This window comes from Plasmodium relictum (genome assembly GCF_900005765.1).
Source record: "Plasmodium relictum strain SGS1 genome assembly, chromosome: 11".
Lineage (NCBI taxonomy): Eukaryota > Apicomplexa > Aconoidasida > Haemosporida > Plasmodiidae > Plasmodium > Plasmodium relictum.
This window is the reverse complement of record NC_041689.1, coordinates 477,551-500,925: the sequence shown is the minus strand read 5'-3', so window position 1 is coordinate 500,925 and position 23,375 is coordinate 477,551. Positions and strand designations below refer to the sequence as shown.

Here is a 23,375-nt window from a genome sequence, read left to right as displayed (position 1 = left end):
AATTAAAAAATAAATAAATCACGTAATAATTTCATTACACTCCCTATTTTTTTAATCACTTTTTTCTCATTTTTAATATTTCTTATATTAATCATTTTTTATTTTCCTCTTTTTTTATTTTCATATTTAAATTTTTTAATTTATCATTTATTACGTAGATACTTTATAGTATTACTAAAATTAGTAAATTTATATTTATATTTTTTTCTTTTTTTTTTTTTTTCTGATTTATTCGAATTTTTTTAAAAAAAAATAACTTCATGTTTAAATGGGAAATATTATACGTAGAAACTATTCATTACTTTAAATTATAATAGTATTATTAATAAAAAATATTATTTTATTTTATTTTATTTTTTTCTTGTATAAGTTTAATAAGAATACAAATTGAATCTTATAAAATATATGAAATCAAGATTTTTTAACTTATTTCATTTAATTTTTTTGTATGAAAAGATTAATTTAAAATATATATATACACACATAAGTGTAAATTAAAAGTAAAAAAAAAAAAAAATAGCATAATACAATAGAATTTGAAATATTACAAATAGTAAAAAAATATAAAGATTTGAAATTCTGATAATAACAAAATTTTTTAAAATGAAACAAATTTAACTATACATTTTAGGTACATATGAATAAAAAAAAATAAAAATGAAAAACTGATATATTAAGAACAAATGTTTTTATATTTTGTGTTTTTTTTTTCTTTTTTATTAGTTTAATTTTTATTTGATATCTATTGATTTTTTTATGAATGGATTTATTCCTCTTTTTTCTCCTGAATAATTATTATCATGAACTTTTAATTTAGCATGTTGACTATTGTAAACCTTCATTTTCTTCATAAATTTAAATCTGTTATGTACTCTCGCATTTCCATCAGTTGATTTCCTTTTTCTTACTAATCCCTTATTTTGTATAATTTTCTTATTTGGGATTCTTCTATGATCATTTATTTCATTTTCTTCATCAACTAATTTTTTTCTTATCTCTTTATTTTTATTTTCCATAAGAATTTTTCTTTTTTCTTTTTTATTTTTTTTAAAATTTAACATGCTTTTAATTTTTTCGTCTTCTATTGCATGTACTTTTCCAAACATAACATTATTTGAATCTTTGTTTTGATTTTTATAAGAATAATTTATATTTTTATTTCTATCAAACTTTTTAAAAGAAACAAAGTCATCATTAGCATTATTTACTAATTTATTTTTCTTCATTTGCTTTAATTTATTAATATTGTTTCGAAATATTTTTTTTTCTTCTACGCTTTTATTATTTTCTTGGTTCATTTCAGGTAATTCAACAAACTTTAATAAATCATTTGTAGTCATTCCAACGTTACTTAAATTATTTATTTTATATTTCTTTTTGCTTAACTTTTTCATTTTGTTTTTTAAAATTTTTTCATCAAAATCCATCAATTTTTCTTCCATTTTCTTTATATAATTTTCTTCTTCTACTTTTTCTGGTCTCTTTGAAATCATTTCCTTGATTTCCTTTAAAAATGCATTTTTCTCATTTTTAATTTTTTCTCTTTTTTTTTTTTTTTCTTCCTTTTCCCTTTCTCTAATATGACTATCTGTGTATTCTGTTATAATACTTTTACTAATTTTATATTTTTTGTTTTTATTTTTTTCATTTTCATTAACTTCACTATCTATTTCACTTTCATCATATTCTTCTTTATCTTCTTCATCTTCATTATCTATTTCATTTTCATCATCTATTTCTTCATCATCTTCTTCATCTTCATTATCTATTTCATTTTCATCATCTATTTCTTCATCATCATCTTCGTTATCTATTTCATTTTCATCATCTATTTCTTCATCTTCTTCATCGTCGTTATCTATTTCATTTTCATCATATGTATCCTCTTCGTTATCTCTTTCTTCACCATCAATTGACTCTTCTACATGTTGTGCATCAACTTTTCTTTGGATCACTTTGTCTTCTTTTTCTTTTTTAGAAGCCTTTTTTTCATTTCCTTTTGATGAATCTGATTCTTCTAGTTCATTTTCCGATGATTTATTTAATTGTTGAATTTTGAATTTTATTTTATTATCTAATTCATTTGTTTTAGATATAATAGTATTCATATAAATCAATTTATCTAAGACAGGATGATTATGACTATAACAATTCATAATTTTTAGGAAAACATAATATATAATGTATATAATATATGTCAATAGTGTTTCATTTTTTTTCTTAAGATATAGTAAAGTATTTTTATTAATATCTGATGGATTAACATTATTTTCATTGATATCTTTAAATTCAAATAGTTTTTTATTTTCTTTTATTTCATTGAATACTTTTTGAATATTATGTGATAATTCTTTTAAAAGAATTTTATATTCTTGTTGTTCGCTTATAATTAATTCTTCAACTTCTTTTTTATCTTTATTTTCTATTTTTATTTCTTTTTTTTTTTCTTTTAAATCATCATTTATATCACTGATTAATTGTTTAATAGTATCCTTTTTTTTATTGAAATCATTTACCTCTTTATCTTTGGTTTGCTTGTTATCTTCTTCATTCATATAAATATTATATAAATCAAAATCATTTTCATTTAAATTTTCTTTTTCTTTTTTACTTAAGTAAATAGCTTCTTTTATTCTTTCATTTTTATCTTCTTCATCCTCACTTGAGGAATCTTCACTTTCCTTTTGATAGTAATTTCTTTTATTCTTATTCCACGATATTTTGATAAAATCATCTTTTTTGTCTTTATCTGCTTCTTCCTCCTCTTCTTCCTTTTCATCATCTTCATCTTCATCTTCATTCTCATCCTCATCTTCATCCTCATCGTCATCATATATATTTTTTTTTTTTTTTTTATTTAATGAAGATTCTTCTAAATTTATCATGGAATCATTGTCACTATTTTTTTCATTTCCATAGCTTAAAGTTTCTTCATCAGAAGAACCATTTTCAATATTACTATCATCCTCAATTTCAAAATCTTCAGATTCAGAATTTTCAACGAATTTTATTTTACTTGTATCAACTGATAAATAATTTTTTTTTTTTGCCATTTTTTTAAAGATAAATTCAATAAAAAATCATTAATTTTTAAGTAAATATTTGTAGAAAAATATGTAGTTCATAGAATAATTAAAAATATAATAAATAAAAATATAACAAATACTGTATCTTTTACGTATAATGTATTTAAAAAAAATAAAACAAATTAGTTTTTTTATTTTATATTTTATTTTATTTTATTTTATTTTTTTTTATAATTGTTAAGCATATTATTTTTCTTTTTCTTCTTTTATCTTTTTTTTTTTTTTAATATTTTTCTAAATATTATAAAACAGATTGTGCTTACATTTTTTTAAGTTTTGATTAAATTGTTTTAAAAAAAGTAAAACAAAATATTTTATTATTTGAATATTTTAAATAATTTTTTTTTTAAAAATTAAAATTATTTATATTTATTTATTTTATTACATTTTATAATTTTTGGAGTTCCCGTTAAAAAAAAAAGTAAAAAAATAAAAATAAAAATAAAAGCATGAACATATTAATGACAATATGTTGATAAAATTTTTCTATATATATGAATAAAATTTCGTATGAAAAATAATTGAATGTAAATATTTTTATTACTAATATGCATGTTTTTTTTTTTTAAATATAGAAATAGTTTTAAACAAGTTTATAAAAAAATACTTCAATTAATAATTTTTTTTTGTTATTTTTTTCTTTTATTTCAACATTAGTAAATAATTACAATCAATAAATATTGTCATATTTTTATGTAAGCCTTGATGTGAAAATGCTATTGAGAAAGTAACAAAAAATACTTAAAATAAATAAAATTATGAATGAATTAAAAGAATTAAGTAAAAAAATAAAAGAAAATACAACTTTAAAAAAAGAAGAAAAAAAAAATGAAGCAGAAATAAAAAATTTATTTGAGAATTTATTCAGCAATAATTCAATAAATTATATAAGTTGTTTTTTAAATAAGGCAAATTCTAATGAGAAAAGTAATGAAAATATAAAAGATGAAATTAAGAAGAATGTGGATAATGAAAATTTAAGTATAAATAAAACATGTATAAGAAACGAAAATAATTTTGAATCCGTAAATTTTGCTCAAGAAGATACACAAATAGATTTGAAATTACATATAGAAAAAACAAAGAAAAGCAAAGAGAGTCTAGAAAGTGGCATATTGGAAAATAATAATATAGACCATATAGATATTAGAAAAGTATTACAAAATAAAAAAAATATTGAATTTAAAGATTTCAATAAATTAATTGATAGTTTTAATGAAGAAATAGAAAAGAGGAGTACAAATCTTGAAAACTTAATAAACAAAAATAAAATTAAAAATGATTATAGTGATCAATTTTTAATGTTAGAAAAATTTAATGCAGAAATAAAGAATTTTGAAAAAAATTTAGAAGGAAATGACAATCTACATAGATTATATTTAATTAGAAAAAAAAAAAAAAAGAATTATGACTCTTTAGTATTTTTTAAAAACTTCTTTAATTGTTTGAAAAATTTTATTTATTTTTTAGATAAATCTGAAAAGAACTATGAAAAATTAAAAATTTTTAAATCATTAATTTATTTAAGAAATTGCAAAGAACATATTTTATTAATAAAAGTTATCTTTAAATATTTAAAAAAAACGTATAATAACAATAGTAGTTTAAATGACAATGAAAACAGGAAAATTATTGACGAAGAAATAAGAAAAAATGTTAATAAAAATATTTTTAAAGGTAGTTCTAAAAATGACACTATTTTATCAGATAACATAAACGAAGAAATATCATATTTTATGAACTCAGAAAATTCCAATAAAAATGACATAAAATATTTTAATATTAAAGAAAAAAATAACGATTTTAGATTGATGGATGATTTAAAAAAATTATTTCATATTAATTCGAATTCTATGATTGTAAATAAAAAAATAATTTTTTTGAAAGATATTAAAATTAAGTATGATAATATATTAAATAATCTAAAGAGTTTAGTTCAAATAATTTTTGAGAAAATGTTTATCTTTAATGGGAATATTATGATATATAAATATATATATTTAAATTCAGGTGATGTTTTAAAAGACGGAAACAACAAGAAACAAAAATTTTCATATAGTATGTTTTGGCACATTGCATATATTTTAAAAGAGCATGTTACTTATTTAGAAAAAATAAAAAATCATATTTTTTTTCATTTCTTTAAATTTTTAGTTTTAATATATTGCATTATAAAGAATCTGAATGCAAAGGAAATATTAAATAACTTTTACGAAGTAAAAAATATACATTCTTTAAAATATGAAAATATAAAAAATTTTGTTAAATATGCAATCAGAAGAAATAACTCGAATTCGTTTTTAAATAATTCTTTTAATTTTTTTGAAAAGTACAAAAATTATTTATTTTATATAGATGATGGTAAAATAAGTAATGATAATTTAACAAATGAACAGAAAGAAAAAGTAAAAGATTTTTGTTTTACCAATATTAACTTAATTGATTATATAGTGGATAATGAAGATCATATTTTTATTGATATGGAAAGTTTTTTTAGTAATATTTTTTTATTAATGAAAAATATTAAAAAAATACATGAGAAGAGAAAATATTCCTATAAGGAAGAGTATTCAGAAAACGGATATTTAAAAAGAGAAGATTTAAAAGTGAAAAATGATATTATTTTAGTTGATGATGCGTACATAAGTGAGAAAAATAAGGGGAAAAGTATTTACCAAGACAGAGTATCCTATAAAAATAAACATTGTAAAAATTATAATGACAATAATAATAATAATTACTATAAAATTGAGAATGATTACGAAAATAGTAATACAAACGATAATAATACAGATAATATTGATCATAATAATAATAATGATTCTGAAAAATGTAATGAAAGCTCAGATTTCTTTTCCATTTTTTCAAGATCCCTCCTTGATTTTTATAATTTTGTAGAATTATTATTTGTTATTAATAAAGATGAAAAAAATATTTTCGATGTGAATATGAAGCAAAATTTCTATAGTGATGAATTCATAAATATATTTAATTTTTATTTTGATGATAGTAAGAATGAAACAAAAAGTAATTTTATATATTTTAATAAATATGAATTTCATGTGAATGATGAAGAAAAATTAAGCAATATAAAAGAAAAATTAAAGAAAAAATATCAATGTATAGAGGAAGATAACGAAGAGGAGAATGAAGAGAATCAATTAAAAAGTAATAAATTTTTTTCTTTTTATATATTAAATAAAGAATTAAATGAAAATATATTTTCATCTCTTCATAAAATGAATTTAAAAAGAAATAACTTAAGAAATATTCACAATATATATCATATATATAAGTGGAAGAAAGAAGAGAACAAGTTTCTACTTTTAATAAAGAATATTTTTAAGAATAATTTTTTTTATTATCTTAATCACACGTATTTTATATTAAATGATATATTTATGAATAAAAAAAATGAATACATTTTAATAGATGAAAATATAGATGATTATATATTTAATTATTTTTTTGATTTATATAATTATGATTTAAAAAATATAAAAGAAATAAATTATAATATAATCTTGAATTATATTGAAGAAAAACAAGAAGTATTTCAAAAAAATATAAAGGAACAAATAGAAAAAAATATTGTAGAAAGAAATACTTTTAAAAGTAATATTGAAAAAAAAAAAGAAAATAAAGTAAATGAAAATAAAATTATATTTAAAATTAATGAAGGCAATATTAATAATGAGCCATCAATTAACACAGAAAAATCTTCTTCACATGAACAGGAAAAAAAAGATATAAACTTCTATTCTAACATAAATAATATAAATATAATTATTAAACATAGTAACTTAGACTTGATACGAATTCATAAAAATTTAATATATATAGTATTTAATATATATAGTATAGTTTTTTTATCATATAAAATTTTATTTGAAATTAAAAAAAATAAAGAAGAAAAAAATTTCCAAAACGATGAAGATAAAAAAAATGCAAAACTAAATTTTAAAGATAAAAAACTTGATAAAGAAAAATTGAAATATATTATTAATATTAACATGATATTATTCTCTTATAAAGTTATTAAATATATTTATAATATATTTTTAAGTTATTCATTTTTTATTTTTCGGTTTACATGTTTCATGAACATGAAAAATGATGAACAAAAATTTTTGTTAAGTGTAATTAATGATAATATCTTTTTAAAGAAAGTTTTAGAAAATATAAATAATGTTTATTTGAATTATAAAGATTTATTTCATTTTCATATAAATGAAAAAGATATTATTTTCGAAAATTTTGATTTACAAAGAAATTATAAATTTATTAATGAAAATAAGGGCACATATACTGATGATAGTGATATAAATGACAAAGATATTTCCCTATATAATAAATCAGATGAAATCGAATTAAAAAATGATCATTTAAAATACTCTTCATACGATAAAAAGGAACATAAAATAATAAAAAGACATAATAAAGAACATTTCAAAATTTCAAAGAACAAATTTTTCTTACTTATAAATAAAATAAGTATATTAAAGAAAGTGCATTTGTTTATTGATAAATTCCACATAAATTTGAATAGTTTCAAAAAAATACTTCTAAAAAATTATAAACAAAACTTTTCTGTTCTTTTAAAAAAAGATATTATTTTTATAGAAGAAAATTTTTTAATTAATGCATCTAAAATAGTTAATATAATTTTTGAATTTTTTCAAATTCAGGATTTATCTAAATCTACTCATAAAGAAATTGTTTTATCTATGATAGATTATTTCTTTTATCTAATAAATGAGCAAATTTACAATTTTGTTTTTCAAAAAATAAATATTGATGAAAATGAAAGAATTTATTTGTATGAAAAATTTGTTTTAATTCCAAATAGTCTATTTTTTATTTTGAAAAATTACAAAGGTATAATAAATATGTGAATAATTTCACCTTTTTTGTTTCCCATTTTGAGTCTTTTTTTTTTTTTTATTATATATATATATATATATATATATATATATATTTATTCATGTGAATAATTTTTTTTTTTTTTTTAACAGAATACAAACTTGAAGAGAAAAATACGTTTCCATATGAAGAAAATTATTTTTTAAAAAATGTTGATGAAATGTTTTTGAATTTGACTAACTTGAAAAAAAATAAAATCTTATTTTTATTACTATTTTGCAAGGTCAAATATATACTAAACTCAAAGAAGACAATTTTAGAGTTTTTTGAAAATAAAAATATTGAAATATTTTTATTAAATAATCCTCATGCTCATGATGATGAAAATTTGGATGCTATATTGAATGAATTTAAATAAATGGTATTCTTTTGTTTTTCACATTTAGTAAATAATAACTTTTATAAAAATATATTAATATATTTTTTATAATATATATATATGTTTACATTCTACAACAGTATTTTAATAAATTTTTCTTGTAATTTTTTGTATATAGTTTTACGCAAAAAAATATTTTAAGAATATAAACTTTTATTTTTTTCAATAATATTTTTATATTATGTAACATTTTGTATTCTTTTTTTATTTTCTTTTTCTTTTTTCTTTTTTTTTTGTTATAAGAATTTTGAAAAGCTTAAAATATTTGCTTTATTTGCTTCTTTTTTTTTTAAACTTATTTTTAACATTTTAGATAAAAATATAAAATGAATTAAGCTTTATCCATTTACGTAATATAAATTTTTATAGCATTATATGCATTTGTTCATAAAATTTTATTAAAAAAAAAAAATTTATAAAAATACTTGAATAAATATATATATTTTATTTATATATATACAAATTAATTTGGCATATATATGTTCTTTTAGAAAAAATCTAATTTTTATCAAATAAAATAATAAAAAAGGAAAACAGCGACCCAAATAAAAAGCCTAAAATATGATTAAAATGACTTACATTTTCCAAAAGTAATGAAGTTATAAATGAATAAAAAAAATTATATAGAAAATTAGTATTTATGATATATCTATTTTTAAAATAAAAAAATATTATATGAGTAATATGCATTCCATATAAAGAATAAATAGAGGAGCTGCTACCACATGTGATTTTATTATTTCTATTTATATAAAAAATTTTATTTGAATAATTTTGATCAATTAAATCATTTAAAAACACATTTTTATTTTTGTATTTCATATCGTAAATGTAAGAAAATACGTTAGATAAAATACCAGATAATAAGAATACAGTTAATATTTGATTATTAGTATATATAAATGAAATTACTCTGTATATAGATATCAAAGAACTCATATTAAAATATAAATGTAAAATATTTTTATGAATAAAAATGGACGTAAAAAAGGTTTTATAATTTTTATTTTTATAAATGTCACTGTAATTGCATTTGTACTTTTCACATTTTTGTTCATCCTTTACTTCTAATAAGCTTCCTTTATGAAAAAAAATTTTCTTTTCTTTATTTTTGTCTATTTGATTTAAATATAAGTATAATAATACATTTAATACTATAATTACTCTGTCTAACTTGCATTTATTAAATAAATTATTGTAATATAGAAAATTTTCTTGAAGAAAATTCTTGATTTTATTAAATGTAACTATTTCTATTAGTTTTCTTACTTTTATTGGTTTTAGAGTATTCAGCAAATTTGATACAGAACTCCTTAAAGAATGTAATTGGTTTATATTTTTTTCCTTTTTTAAATAATAAAATTTATATTCATTTTTAAATATAATGCTTTTATTACTTACAGATGTGCTTATTTTTTTATAACTTATTTTGTTATGAAGAAATGAACTTCCTCTTAAAATATATAAAAAAAATAAAAATAAAATTATAATATTCATCCTTTAATAATCATCATACATTTTTTAAAGTATATTCTATATTTATTAAAAAAAAATATTCTCTAAGTTGTTGAAACATCATATAACTAAGCGAAAAAATATATATATATATGTAATATATTACTATTCCATTTATTTTACTCTATTTTAAAGAATAAAGTATTTTCTCCATTCATTCTTACACTTCAATTTTCTTAGGTTATTATTTGATTACTTTTTTGATTTATTCATTTATTTTATTAATTCATATGTTTTTTTTTTAATAATTTACTAATTAAAAGGTTAATTTTCAATATTTACTCTTTATTTGATGGCTTATAATTTTGAAAATTTTTGAGTATATTTAATTTTTTTTCAATATTTACATATATTTAACTTCAATTTTAACTATTTATTTGATTATTTTTATTAAATAAATACTTCAATTATATGCATTATTTCTACTAAAAAAAAGAGATGTTCAACCACATAAAAATATTAAAAATACACAGACTCAGATTTATATTTATATGTAATGTACTAATTTCAAATTTTTATAATAAAAAAATAAAAATGTGCATAGTTAAGTAAATTAAAAATTTAAATAAAAAATTTTCAAATCCGATTAAAAAAAAAAAAAAAAATAGGAAATTTATTAAAAAATCTTATATATATATATATATAAATATGTATTTAAAAAAAATATTATATATATATTTATATGTATATTTAATTAGTACGATATATTTATTATGGTAAAGAATAAATTATGTAATTTTTTTCTTTTTTTTAATACATAAAAAAAAATTATGATATATTATTTAAAAAAAAAATTTGTCCAATTTTTTCTTTGAAAAATTTATTAAATATGCTGAAATTTTATTTTCATCTTTTTTTAAATTATATAAATTTATTTTAATGTCTAATTAAAAGGGAAAATTAAATTTAAAATTTCATAAATATTAAATACTACTTATTTTATTTAAAAAAAGAAAAAAAAATTTATCTTTAAATCAGAGTAATACAAAATTTAGAATAATATTTGAATAAAAATAAGTTAAACTACTGATATGAAAATAAATACATACAAAATAAGATTTCATTTTTTTTTTCTATATATTTCGTTTTTTTTGTTAGAGATGAGTAGAAATATAGATTTAGATAGATTAGGAGAAATTTTAAAGAATACCTTAAGTTTAATGAAAAATGCGATGCAAGGTTTAGCTCAAAGGTTCATAAAATTACATTTTTTTATTATTTAGTTACATATTTCTAATTATTACTAAAAAATAAAATAAAATAAAAATTAAAAAAAGTTTACTATTAAATGCATCAATATATTTTTTTATTAAGTAAAAATATAGAAATATATATTTGGAAGAAATGCATGCATATTAGAACAGTGTCTATAAAACTCTATAAAAAACCATTATCATATTTATTTTATTATTGCTATATCGAATTTTTTTTTCAGAAATTCAACTATTTATAATATATTATATACAAGTGATAATATGCAAAACATTAATGGCAACTACAATGAGCTTTTATCTAGTGAAATGAATTTAAACAGAAATAAAATAATAGTAAATATGAGAACATAACTTATAAATAATAAAAATATTTTTTTTTCTTCTTTTTGTTTATATATATATATATATATATATATATTTTATGTAAATTTATAATTAACATTACTATCAGTAAAACGCTTTTTAATTTACATAAGCATTACTATTTATATAAATTTTATTTTTTGATTATTTTTAGAAATGGGTATTAATAGCATTAGGCATATATATGGCATTTATGGTTTTTTCTTATTTGTTTGTAAATTATATTTTATTTTACTTCGTAATTTTTTCCATATGCTTCATTATTTTTAAATATATTGTTTATTATTATAACAATAACGACATTCCACTTCTACAGAATTATCAATATTGTGAAACAAATAATGTATAACTTTTTATAATTGAAAAAAAAAAAAAAAAAACAATATTTAAGAATACAACGAACTTTAAGTTCCTTATATTTTTTTTTCTTTTTTTGTTAATAAAAATTATATGATGACATAATTCTTTTTATGAATAGATGAATCAGTTATTTTTTTTTACTTGTTTATAACATAAACATTTTTTTTTATATTAATATTATAGTTTGAGTCATGTTATATATTTTTTAAAATTTTAAAAATATAAAATTTTTTATTATATATATGTATATATACATATACATATTTTTATTATTTGCTTTTTTAAAAAATTTGAATAAATAAAAGAAAAATTTTTAAATTTTAGTATTAGCGGAAGTAAATTGATATTACTTTAATTTGTAGTCTATTTTTTTTCTTTTTTCTTTTTTCTTTTTTCTTCTTTTTTTTTTTTTCAAATGGAAAATATATCAAAAAGTATACAAATGAACAATAATGATCAGGAAAGAAACATGTTGGATGAAACTATTGAAGTGAGATCAATGTGCATAAATTGTGAGAAAGAAGGAATAAATAAAATTGTTAAAGTTAAGATACCTTATTTTAAAAATGTTTTAATACATTCATTTGAATGCGAATTTTGTAATTACAAAAATAATGTCATTCAAGATTTGAATGCTATAAAAGATAAAGGTATAAGAATAATTTTTAAAATAACGAAAGAAGAATACTTAGATAGACAATTAATAAAATCAGAGTACGGAATTTTGAAAATTCCAGAGATTGATTTTGAAATTCCAAAGGAAACCCAAAAAGGATCCATTAATACAATTGAAGGTTTTATACAAACGGCATTAAATAATCTCACTGTTTATTTAGAAAATATAAAAAATATGTATGATGAAGCAAATAACGTAAATGAAGAAAGTATTCATGGGGGAGAAAAAGAAAAAAAGGACATAAAAAATAAAGAAAGAGATGAAAAAATTGCAGAGAACGAAGAAAAAAGCTGCGATAAAGTAAACAAAAACGAAATTTCTAACGGAAATGAAGCATGTCAACAAATAACAGTAGAAACTTATATAAAAATGATCGAGTCAACAATTGATAATTTATCTAAATATGTTATATCAAAAGAATTTCCATTCACCGTTGTAATAGATGATCCTTCTGGGCTAAGTTCTCTTGAACACTATGATGAAGATATAAAGAACAATATAATTACTATAGAGCATTATGAAAGGAATAAAGAACAGTTACATGAATTGGGTTTTTATGAAGAAGATTTTGGAAAGAAAAATGAAGATAACAAAGAAAGTTATTCGAATGATAATGAAATTAAATTAAATAAAGAAAAAAATATAAAGAAAGAAAATTTTGACTTCATAAAAAAATATATTAATATGGATAATAAAAATACTTCTATGAATTATAAAACTATGAGTGATGATGATGAAGAAAAATTAATTGAATCATTTACATCAAATTGCCCATGTTGTAATTATTTAGGCTCTAATAATTTTTGTGAAATTGTTATTCCAGGTTTTAAAAAATGTTTAATCTTATCATATGTTTGTGCAAATTGTAATTTTAAAACAAGCGAAATTAAGAGTAGTGGAGAAATTAATCCTAAAGGGAAAAAAATTATTCTCACAGTCAAAAATAAAAGTGATTTAGATAGATTTGTCATTAAATCGGAAACAGCATCCATTCATATTCCAGTTGTAGATTTAACTTCAGATTATGGTACACTCGGTGGTTCATTAACTACTGTTGAAGGGTTAATAATGAAAATTATCGAATCTTTAGAAGATAAATTCAAATTTTTGCTTGGGGATTCTAACATATATAATCATAATAACGAAAATGAAAATACAATTAATACAATTAACAATGATGATTCCACATCTAAAAAAATTAAAGATTTAATTGCTAACTTATATAAGTTATGCAAATCAGAAGAACTATTTCCTTTTGATTTAATAATTGATGATATTGCATCTAATAGTTACATTTCTAGTGATCAAATTGATAGAGATGAAAATTTAAAAGAAGAAGAATACGAAAGAACATTTGAACAAAATGATATGCTAGGTCTTACTTCTATGAACACAGAAGATTATTAAAAATTTTTATTTTATAATTATATAAATTCACTAGAGTTATAGCATTATTTTTAATGAAAATAACCTTAAAAAAAAATATTAAAAAAATAAAATATTTAAAACTTAGGAAATGAAAAAATAAAAGTTAAGACTAAAGAAAAATATAAGTACAAACATATGATTTATATGAATATAGAAAATGAATAGTACAAAGTAATATTATTACTATAAATTAAAAATTATTGCTAATTATATAAACAAAAGTAGAAACTACTGTGTATAATTAAAAAATGATATATAGATATGATGTAGTATAATTTAAAAAATATTAAAATTAAAAAATAAAAAGAAGAATTTTAAGGATTCCATTTTATTCCATATTTTTTTATTTTGTGTTTGTTAAAATAAAAATTCTAATATTTGTTCATTTCAAGAAATTAATTACAATTTAAAAAATATATATTTTTTTTTTTTGTTATCCATGTTTTTTTTTTTTCATAGTTGTCTCACAAAAAATGGTAAGTGCATCCTTATATATATAGGATTACTTCAATAAAAAATATATTTTAATTTTATAGCACAATTTATGATTTTCATTGTATCTTAATGAACTTTTTAAATAAACCCTGCATGTTATAAAATCATATATTAAAACATTTTTTTTTCATTAGTTTAAATATGAGGAATATCCTTTATTAATTAAAAGTGTTTACAACTATGAAAATGATTATTACTTAATATTTTATTTAAATAAAATAATTTTTTATAATTTTACTTATTTTACTGTAAATTATAATAGTTCTATTAAACGTTTACTTATGTTAATAAGAGAAATAAAAAATTTTTTTAAACATAAAAAATGAAAATTTATATATAAAAAAATAGCCTATTTAATAAACATAGAAAAGAATTAATTATTTAGATACTATCATGTTAATTCATATATTTCCAAAGTATTTTTATAGTAAGGGAAAAAAATTAAAGTCGTAAGCATACAATGCACATATAATTATAGTGAATACAGCTATAAGAAAAAAATTATTTTATTTGGCATTATAAGAAAAATAAATAAATTTAAATTTTAAGATATTATAAAATGGGAAATTTATTTTAATTTTATTATTCCATCCATCTTTCATTAGCTTTCTTAATACTTTTTTTTAGTAGTAGTTTCCATTACAATTGTTGTATTTTTTCATTTTTTTAATTAATACGTAGATATTTGCACTTTTATATTTTGAAAATGAACAATTTATATTTTTGTATGTCATATTTATATATATAATCACAAAATGTATATAGCTTAGTATTATTCATTTATCATTCACACATTTGGGATATATTCTTCATAAAATTTTGGTTGTGTATGCAAAATAATTAAAAAAAAAAAATTCTGAACAAACACAGAAATAATTTATGTAGGCACTATTTTTTTTTTTTTTTTTTTTTGTGTGTGTGTGTATGTATATATTCTGTTATTTTTATAACTACACAAAAAAATAAATAGAAAATATTATTATAAATTACAATAAAATAATGAGACAGTAAAAAATGGATCTTATGTCTTACACAATTTTTTTTTTTTAAAAAGAAATTTTATTTATCAATTTATTTATGGAAAATAAATAAATATATATACCTATAAGTATGTATTTTTTTTTTTTTTTTTTTACATTTTTTACTTATTTCGTAGTTAAAATTTTTAAAGAAAATTACAAAATATTCTTTTTTTTTTTTTTTGTTAACTGAAATTAAATAAACTTCCTAAATCTATGAAATTGTTGGTAATAAATAATTATTTATATTAAATTTTATATAAAGACAATTAGAAACAATCTAATTGTTTTGATAGAATATTATAAAATACATAATTTGTCAAAACATGTAGCAAATAAAACTTTTTATTACTTATAATGAAAAGAATTTGCCAATTTCATATTGTTTCTTCATAATTTTTTTTTATTTATTTGTTTATGTAATTGAAGTAAATTTTTTTTTTTTGTTTTGTTTCATTAATTTTCCCAATTTTTTCTTTTTTATTTGTTTATTAAACTCTTCGAGTTTTTCTTTTCTTTTTTGTTTATATAATTTGTCCAATTTTTTTTTTCTTTTATTTGATTAATTTGTTAAATTTATATTTTTCTTTTTATAATTTTTTTATGGAAAATTGACAAAAATAGTAATTAATAATCATTTAAATAGTTATTTTTTTCATTAACCTAATAAGGTTATAATAATTAATTCATAATTTTTTTTTTTTGTCATCTATATATATTTTATACTTTTTATAATTAAATATAGTTCTGTTTGTACTTAAAAAAAATGAAAATGTCAGTAACTCTTCGTCAACATTTTTGGAAAACTAAATTATGTCCCTTACATATGGAAAATAGATGTAAAGAAGGAAATAATTGTGATTATGCTCATTCAATTGAAGATTTAAGATCTATTCCAGATTTAAAAAGGACTAAACTGTGTTACAAATTGTTAAAAGGAGAAAAGTGCTTTAATAAAAAATGTAATTATGCTCATAACCAGGATGAATTAAAATCAGCACAAAATTTATTTGCATATAAGTCTTCTATGTGCAAATTTGTAGCAAATAACGCATGTTTAAATGGATCTACATGTCGTTTTGCTCATTCAATTGATGAATTAAGAATTCCAAGAATTCCAGATATTTTATTAGAAAAGAATACCCCAATAGATATGCAAAATAATTTAGTTTGCATAGGTAATAATACAAAAAAAGTAAATAACAATGGAATACACCTAAATAATAGCAGTACTTATAATAATAATAATACTGACAACTTTAATAAAAAGCTTGATACGATGATAAATAATTTTAATGCAATGAATTTAATGAATGAATATAATTGCAATAATACAAATATAATGAAAGATATCCATAATAATTTTATAAACAAAAATAATGGAGTAAATTATAAAGGAGAAAAGAAAAGAAAAGAAAAAATTAGAAATAAAAATAAGGATAAGCAATTAAAATTAAAAAATTTTAATTATAATAAAAATGAGAACAACACCAGTAGGGATGCAATTGTAAATAACAAGATATCTCATAAAAACAATGATCAGAGGGAAAGATCTATTGATAGCAATACAACAATATCTTCAAGCTTAAATTATATGGATGAAGAAAAAAACAAAATTAATGAAGCAAACATAAGTAATACATATGAAAAAGTTGATTTAAATCAGTGCTATGGAAAAACGGAAGAAAACATTAGTAACTTCTCAGAACATCATATAAATGATATCAAAACAAAAGGAAATAAAGGTAGAAATAAAAAAAAAAATAATAAAGACAAAGACCGTAGTGAAGGAAAAAATAGAAAAAACTCTGAGATTCCAAATAATATGAATTACATAAATAATAGCGAATATACAAATAGTGTAGAAAATCAAGTAAACTATATAGATTATAATTATAATTATGCAAATAATTTTCCTAATCCTCTATTATATAATAAAATGCCAATTAAATTTAACACATTTAATCCATATTTTAATTATAATCAGCTAAATGGTAAAATATGTAAAAATGATGCTAACATATCTAATCAGTATTCTCAATTTATAAAGCCAAATGAATTTGTTATGTATGATCATCAGAACAATATGCCATATATACCACCTAATTATTACTCCAATTATTTATATTATTATCAAAACCCATGCAACTATAGCCAATTTGCAATGGTTGATAAAATAAATAATAATATTGGCTGTGAAAATATAAATTACAATAGGAGCATAGACAAAAGTGTAATAAATAAATCTAACCATGAAATAAAAGTAGATGAAGATATAGAAGAAATGAAGAATAAAAAAAAAGAATATGAAGAAATTATTGACGAAGAGGTAAATTCTGAGCAGATGAACAGTGTAGAGGTAAACGATGAGGACATTAATGACGAAGAAACAAACGAGGAAATTGAAGATGACGAAAATTTAAATGAATATGATGAAAATGATGAAGAAATAAATGAAGAAGAAGAAAGTGATGAAGAGATGAACCGTAAAGAAATAAATAACGAAAAAATAAAGGATGAAATAAGTGAAGAGGATATAAATGAAGATGATGAAATAAGTGAAGAGTATGTAAATGGAGAAGGAGACGTATATAGTGAGCAAAATAATAGAGAACAAATATATGAAAATGAAATAAATTATGAAGAAAATATAAGGGGTAATAACTATGAATATAATAGTAAGGAACTAAAAGAAAAAAAAGAAAATATCAAAGGAAATAAATGTGCATGTATAAGAAAAATTATAAATAGAAATGTAAATAACACCTCGGATATAGAAAATGGAGTAAATACAAATATTAATGAAAATAAAAATGATGAAAATAAAAAAAAAAATTCGAATTTTTTAAATGAAAATGATCCTATAAAAAATGAAGAGAATAAAAAACAAATGAATATATATAATAAAAGGGAAAATAAACAAAACAAAAAAAAAATGTCAAAATTAGTAACATTAAATAATAAAAAAAAACATTATAAGAAAGAAACATACATGAATAATCAGGAATTTACTGATCATCAAAGAAATAATAGAAATATAAATATTGAAAATACGCAAGAACCAAAAGTTCACGTAAACCCTTCTTCAGTATATAGTTATATTGTAAATGCAAATGTAAATGCACAAAATATAAATTATGAAAAAAACATAATGAAGCCATTATCTAATGATATGGAATTATATATTAACAAGCAATATCCTATCAATCCGTTGCCTAATGATCCTATGATTTATAATTTAAATAATAGAAATTATGGTTATTATTATTGTGCTTATCCTCCTTCCACGTTTAATGATGAAGTTTATTTAAATTAATATTTCTTTTAATATGGGAAAATTAGTAAATTATATATGTATGTAAGTATACATACGTATTAAAAAAGGAGTATAAATATAGGTGATATTATAGCAAAAGAAAAATTAAAAAAAAAAAAAAAAAAACATATATATTTTACTTTAAAGAGTTGTCTTTATATGTTAGTTTTTTTTTTTCAAATTTATAAATTAAAATATGTCCTATATGAATATTTTTTTATTTTTTTAATTTAATGATTAAAGAAATAATTTTAAATTTTATTTGTCTGTTTCATTTTTTATTCTAAATTATAAAACTAAAATATAATTTTTTTTTTTTTAACAATATAGAAAGATGCTTCTCTTTCTGCTTCGTAAAATTGTTTAAAAGAAAAATTAAATATTTTATATTTGCACAAATCTTTTAGTTAATGATTTAAAAAAAAAATTAAAAATAAATTGATACTATTTATATTATGAATGAATTAAAAATTAAAAACAAATACGATTATATAATGAAAATATATATAAAATAAATATTTTTTGTGATATAAAATTTTATATATGATAAAATGTGCATAATAATAATAATAATTTATTTTCCCTTTTTTTCAAGCAACTACTACTTTATTTTTAAATAATAAAAAAAAAAAAAAAGAAAAAAAATATATATATATCAAGTAAAAGATATATAAAAATTTAAAATAAAGAAAAAAAAAAATAATAAAGAAATAAAACATTCTGAATAGTTTATATATTTTTTCTTTTTTTATATTATTGCAAAATATATATTTTAATTTAAATGGGTTTATTAATACCTTTTTAGTTTTATCATATGTGTTTTTATTCTTTTTGATATAAATCTATTAGTTCTAATTAAATTTTATTCTTGTCTCTTTTATCTCTTAAAAATTTATCTTTGTAAATTAACACATATATATAATATATTATTCTGAATATAAATCTTTTTTGGAAACTGTATTTTTTATTTTGTTGTGAATATTATTATTGGATTTGTCAAAATTAAAAAAATTTGTTATATTTTTATTTAATTTATTTTGAATTAAATCACTAATTTTTTTATCCAAAATTATATAGTTCTTTTCTATAAATTTAAAATATAAATATCCTGCTCCTTGAAAGGTGTCACTATATAACCAGAAAAAAAGTACCAATTTAATTTCATAATAAAAAGGAATATAATTCATAAAATGTATCAAAAATACACTTTCAATATATGAATAAAATGAATATAATATCCAATACGTTAAAAAGTGAATATATTGAACATTCTCCTCATTTATTTTCTCTTTTTTATTTAAAAGTAAATTATGAGTTTTTACTGCTGGGCATATAATGCATATTATTATATTTATTAAATGGATAATCTTTTTAGGAATAATATAAAGCCCCATTTTGATTTAAATAATTAAAAAAAAATTCTCTATTTTTCAAAAATAAATGTACTTATTATTTAGTGAAGTGTATCTTAATATATTTTTAAAACTGAAAAAAAAAAAAATACAAAACAGTTTTATTTAAAAAAAAAATAATGGAAAAAAAATTATTCTTTTAAGCATTTTTTTATTAGAGAAATATGCACATATTAAATTTAGATTAATTAAAAAACAATTATTATTAAAAAATTAATATAAATTATAAATATATATATGAATTTACGCATATATATATACATATATATATGTACTTATATATGCGTTTTCATGTAAATTTTTTTTTCTTTTTTTTTTTTTTTTAAAATTTTTAGAATTTATAAAGTTTATTTTAAAAATATCTAATAGTAGTTTTAAATTTTTCCGTACATATGTATGTACAAATAATATTTATAGATTTTTATTTCACACATAATTATTCTTACATATTTGTATATGAATGTAATTTTTTTTTTTTTTTTTTTCTGTATACTTTTGTAAAAATCTTAAGTGAATCATATATATAAAACTCTGAAACTTATTTACTAAGTATTTTATTTAAGTGAGCTTTATTTTCTACTTAAAAAAAAATTTATAATTTTATATTTTTGTTTTTCTTCCTAATGTTTTTAAAATTGTAAACAAACAAGAATTATTTTTCTTTTTACACTATATTAAGATTTTTAATTGCTTACATTCCTTTTTTTTTTTTTAAATAATAGTTTTAGATCTAGAATTGTTACATTATATTTTTATTACAATATCATTATGCTGAAAATTTGTTTCTTTTTCAAATTAGGAAAATTATTATTTATTTTTTTTTCGGGAATAGATAAAGTTATAAAAAAATTTCAATTTATAACATGAAATTAATGAAATAATTTTCTCTTTTATTTTTTATTTTAAAAAAAGAAAAAATATATCTAAACTTTTTCTTTTTTTTCTATTTTTATCTTTATGCAAAAGAAAATAGGTATATATAAACAAAAAAATAAAAATAATAAATTATAGCATTAAGATTGAACAAATTAATTTTTTACATTTATAAAAAAGAAAACAGTATTATCATTAATACTTCATTTTTTAAAAATAATTGTGATTACTATATATATCAAAATTTTAATAAATAAACATAAAAATAAAATAAAATAATAAAATAGAAAATTAAATATTCTATTGTTTAAATGATATCAATTGTTTTAATGGATTGTATGCATGTGATTGAGAAAAATCCTCATTTTCTGAAGTAGGTAAATATGCTAAAATGTTATATTTTGTTAATCTAAAAATATGAAAACAAAAAATTAAAAAATAAAGAATAAATTCTTAGAATTTTTTTTTTTTATATATTTTTTTCATTTATACATTTTTCTTTTCTCTCCTTTTCTATTTCTATACTCTGATTTCATAACAAGACAAACTTCTATGATTCTTGAACTATATAAAATACAAAATATATAAATTTATATATATTTTAACAGCAATATAATGTTAGAATTTTGAGTTGAATATATAGAATGTTAATTTTTAAGTATAATTTATTATAATTCTTTTTGATATTAAGAAAAAAACCTATAATTTTTATATGTATCCGTATCAAAATACATGTGATTGCATAATGATTCACTAAGATAGCTGGGATTGCTTAAATTTAGCTTTATTATATCACGACTGTAAACAATAAAACAAATAAATATTTTATTTACACATGTAAACATATTTATTTAATAATATACAACAATAGTTATATACCTATTTTCTAAATATAATGGAATGGGTGTAATTCTAGAAACGATATCAAAGTTATTTAATTTGGAATATTTCCATAATTTTTCATAACACTTTAGAGAAAAAAAAAAATTTTTTTTTTCTTTTTTTTATTATTATCTACATAAATAATTAATTAACTTTATATAATTACTTGAATTGCATGCTCTTTTTTTAACTCAAAGTTAAAAGGGATATAATTTTTCATATCAATAACGTTATTTATAACACCTTCAGGGCTTCTTATTGTTGCTACTGATGAACTACATTTTAATTGACCATCAACTAATACAAAAAAAAAATTTCAAAAATTTTATGTGTAAATATATATTTTGAAATTATATATTTCTAAAAGAACTAAAAATAAGACAACGGTAAAAAAAAAAATTAACATAAAAAATTTTTAAAATAGAATTGATATTAATTCTTTACCTAAAAATTTATAAGTATATATCTCTTTTTCTAATAATAAAGTTAATAGAAACTCTCCATTACATTTATCCATTTTTAATTTTTTATTCATATCCCAATTTATAAAAGATCCAATTAAATATACATCTCTCCCGCCTTCACACCAACTGTATAAAAAAGATATAAATACATATACATAAAACAAATATATCCATTTGCTTTGTTTTATTTTATTTTATATCCTAACGAAAATAAACATGGTATTAATTCTTTTTCATTTTCTAGATCCTTTTTAGAATTTTGTATGCTTAACATAATCAGGTAATAACTTTATTTTAAAATGCAAACTTAAATTATTTTAAAATTTGTATAACATTCTTCTAATATATTTTATTAAATTAATTTAATTTTTTTCAATTTATACTTAAAATTTTGATAAATATATAAAGATACAAAAAAAATAAATAAATAAAATAATAATATAATATAAAAGTAGCTATTTTTAATATTTTTATAAGAGAAATAAGAATTTATCTATTAATTAGAGACCTTTACCTTTATTCTATTTAAATGATTTTATCTTTCTATTTTTTATGTATACTCCTAATTTTTATTGTATAAATGCTCTTTATCCAATTAAAATTTTTAATTATGTATTTAAAACAAAAAAAAAAAAAAGGAAAAAAAAATTTTCACTTTTTGAAAATATAAAATTATGTCTAAGTTTTTTTTTGTTTACTTAAGATCATATTTTTTATATTCTATTTAACATTCCACATTGTTTAAATTTAAGAATATTAAAACTTCATATATATATAATTATCAAATTAGTTACTATATTAAAATTTATTTTTAGTGAATCTATATACTGCTTTTCATAAACTAAAAAAAATATTCAATTTTTATTCTTTTAAAATTTTAATATATAATTTACTATTAATAAACATATATATATGTTTTTTTTACACAGAATTTTTTTTGAAACAACATATTTAATATGTTCCTTCAATT

At 17.7% G+C, this 23,375-nt stretch overlaps 8 protein-coding genes across 8 annotated transcripts; 4 read left to right on the top strand and 4 right to left on the bottom strand.

Moving 5' to 3' along the window:
• Positions 1–731: 731 nt before the first annotated feature.
• PRELSG_1112500 (small subunit rRNA processing factor, putative) lies at positions 732–3,053 on the bottom strand (the record flags this gene model as incomplete). The annotated part of the gene is made up of 1 exon (XM_028677387.1): positions 732–3,053. One exon carries the CDS (start codon positions 3,051–3,053, stop codon positions 732–734), a length of 2,322 nt encoding a protein of 773 aa, XP_028533782.1.
• Positions 3,054–3,844: 791 nt separating this feature from the next.
• Positions 3,845–8,367, top strand: PRELSG_1112400 (conserved Plasmodium protein, unknown function; the record flags this gene model as incomplete). The annotated part of the gene is made up of 2 exons (XM_028677386.1): positions 3,845–7,964; positions 8,102–8,367. 2 exons carry the CDS (start codon positions 3,845–3,847, stop codon positions 8,365–8,367), a joined length of 4,386 nt encoding a protein of 1,461 aa, XP_028533781.1.
• A 519-nt stretch (positions 8,368–8,886) lies between these two features.
• On the bottom strand, positions 8,887–9,885 carry ROM7 (rhomboid protease ROM7, putative; the record flags this gene model as incomplete). Its single annotated transcript, XM_028677385.1, has 1 exon — positions 8,887–9,885. One exon carries the CDS (start codon positions 9,883–9,885, stop codon positions 8,887–8,889), a length of 999 nt encoding a protein of 332 aa, XP_028533780.1.
• Positions 9,886–11,003: 1,118 nt separating this feature from the next.
• Positions 11,004–11,829, top strand: PRELSG_1112200 (conserved Plasmodium protein, unknown function; the record flags this gene model as incomplete). The annotated part of the gene is made up of 3 exons (XM_028677384.1): positions 11,004–11,095; positions 11,339–11,450; positions 11,635–11,829. The coding sequence occupies 3 exons, from the start codon at positions 11,004–11,006 to the stop codon at positions 11,827–11,829; spliced, it is 399 nt and encodes a 132-aa protein (XP_028533779.1).
• A 426-nt stretch (positions 11,830–12,255) lies between these two features.
• Positions 12,256–13,923, top strand: PRELSG_1112100 (zinc finger protein, putative; the record flags this gene model as incomplete). The annotated part of the gene is made up of 1 exon (XM_028677383.1): positions 12,256–13,923. The coding sequence occupies one exon, from the start codon at positions 12,256–12,258 to the stop codon at positions 13,921–13,923; it is 1,668 nt and encodes a 555-aa protein (XP_028533778.1).
• Positions 13,924–16,230: 2,307 nt separating this feature from the next.
• PRELSG_1112000 (zinc finger protein, putative) lies at positions 16,231–18,774 on the top strand (the record flags this gene model as incomplete). The annotated part of the gene is made up of 1 exon (XM_028677382.1): positions 16,231–18,774. One exon carries the CDS (start codon positions 16,231–16,233, stop codon positions 18,772–18,774), a length of 2,544 nt encoding a protein of 847 aa, XP_028533777.1.
• A 926-nt stretch (positions 18,775–19,700) lies between these two features.
• PRELSG_1111900 (HVA22-like protein, putative) lies at positions 19,701–20,168 on the bottom strand (the record flags this gene model as incomplete). Its single annotated transcript, XM_028677381.1, has 1 exon — positions 19,701–20,168. The coding sequence occupies one exon, from the start codon at positions 20,166–20,168 to the stop codon at positions 19,701–19,703; it is 468 nt and encodes a 155-aa protein (XP_028533776.1).
• Positions 20,169–21,359: 1,191 nt separating this feature from the next.
• On the bottom strand, positions 21,360–22,679 carry PRELSG_1111850 (5'-AMP-activated protein kinase subunit beta-1, putative; the record flags this gene model as incomplete). The annotated part of the gene is made up of 7 exons (XM_028677380.1): positions 21,360–21,468; positions 21,552–21,623; positions 21,759–21,857; positions 21,939–22,027; positions 22,108–22,238; positions 22,386–22,531; positions 22,612–22,679. The coding sequence occupies 7 exons, from the start codon at positions 22,677–22,679 to the stop codon at positions 21,360–21,362; spliced, it is 714 nt and encodes a 237-aa protein (XP_028533775.1).
• Positions 22,680–23,375: the final 696 nt, after the last annotated feature.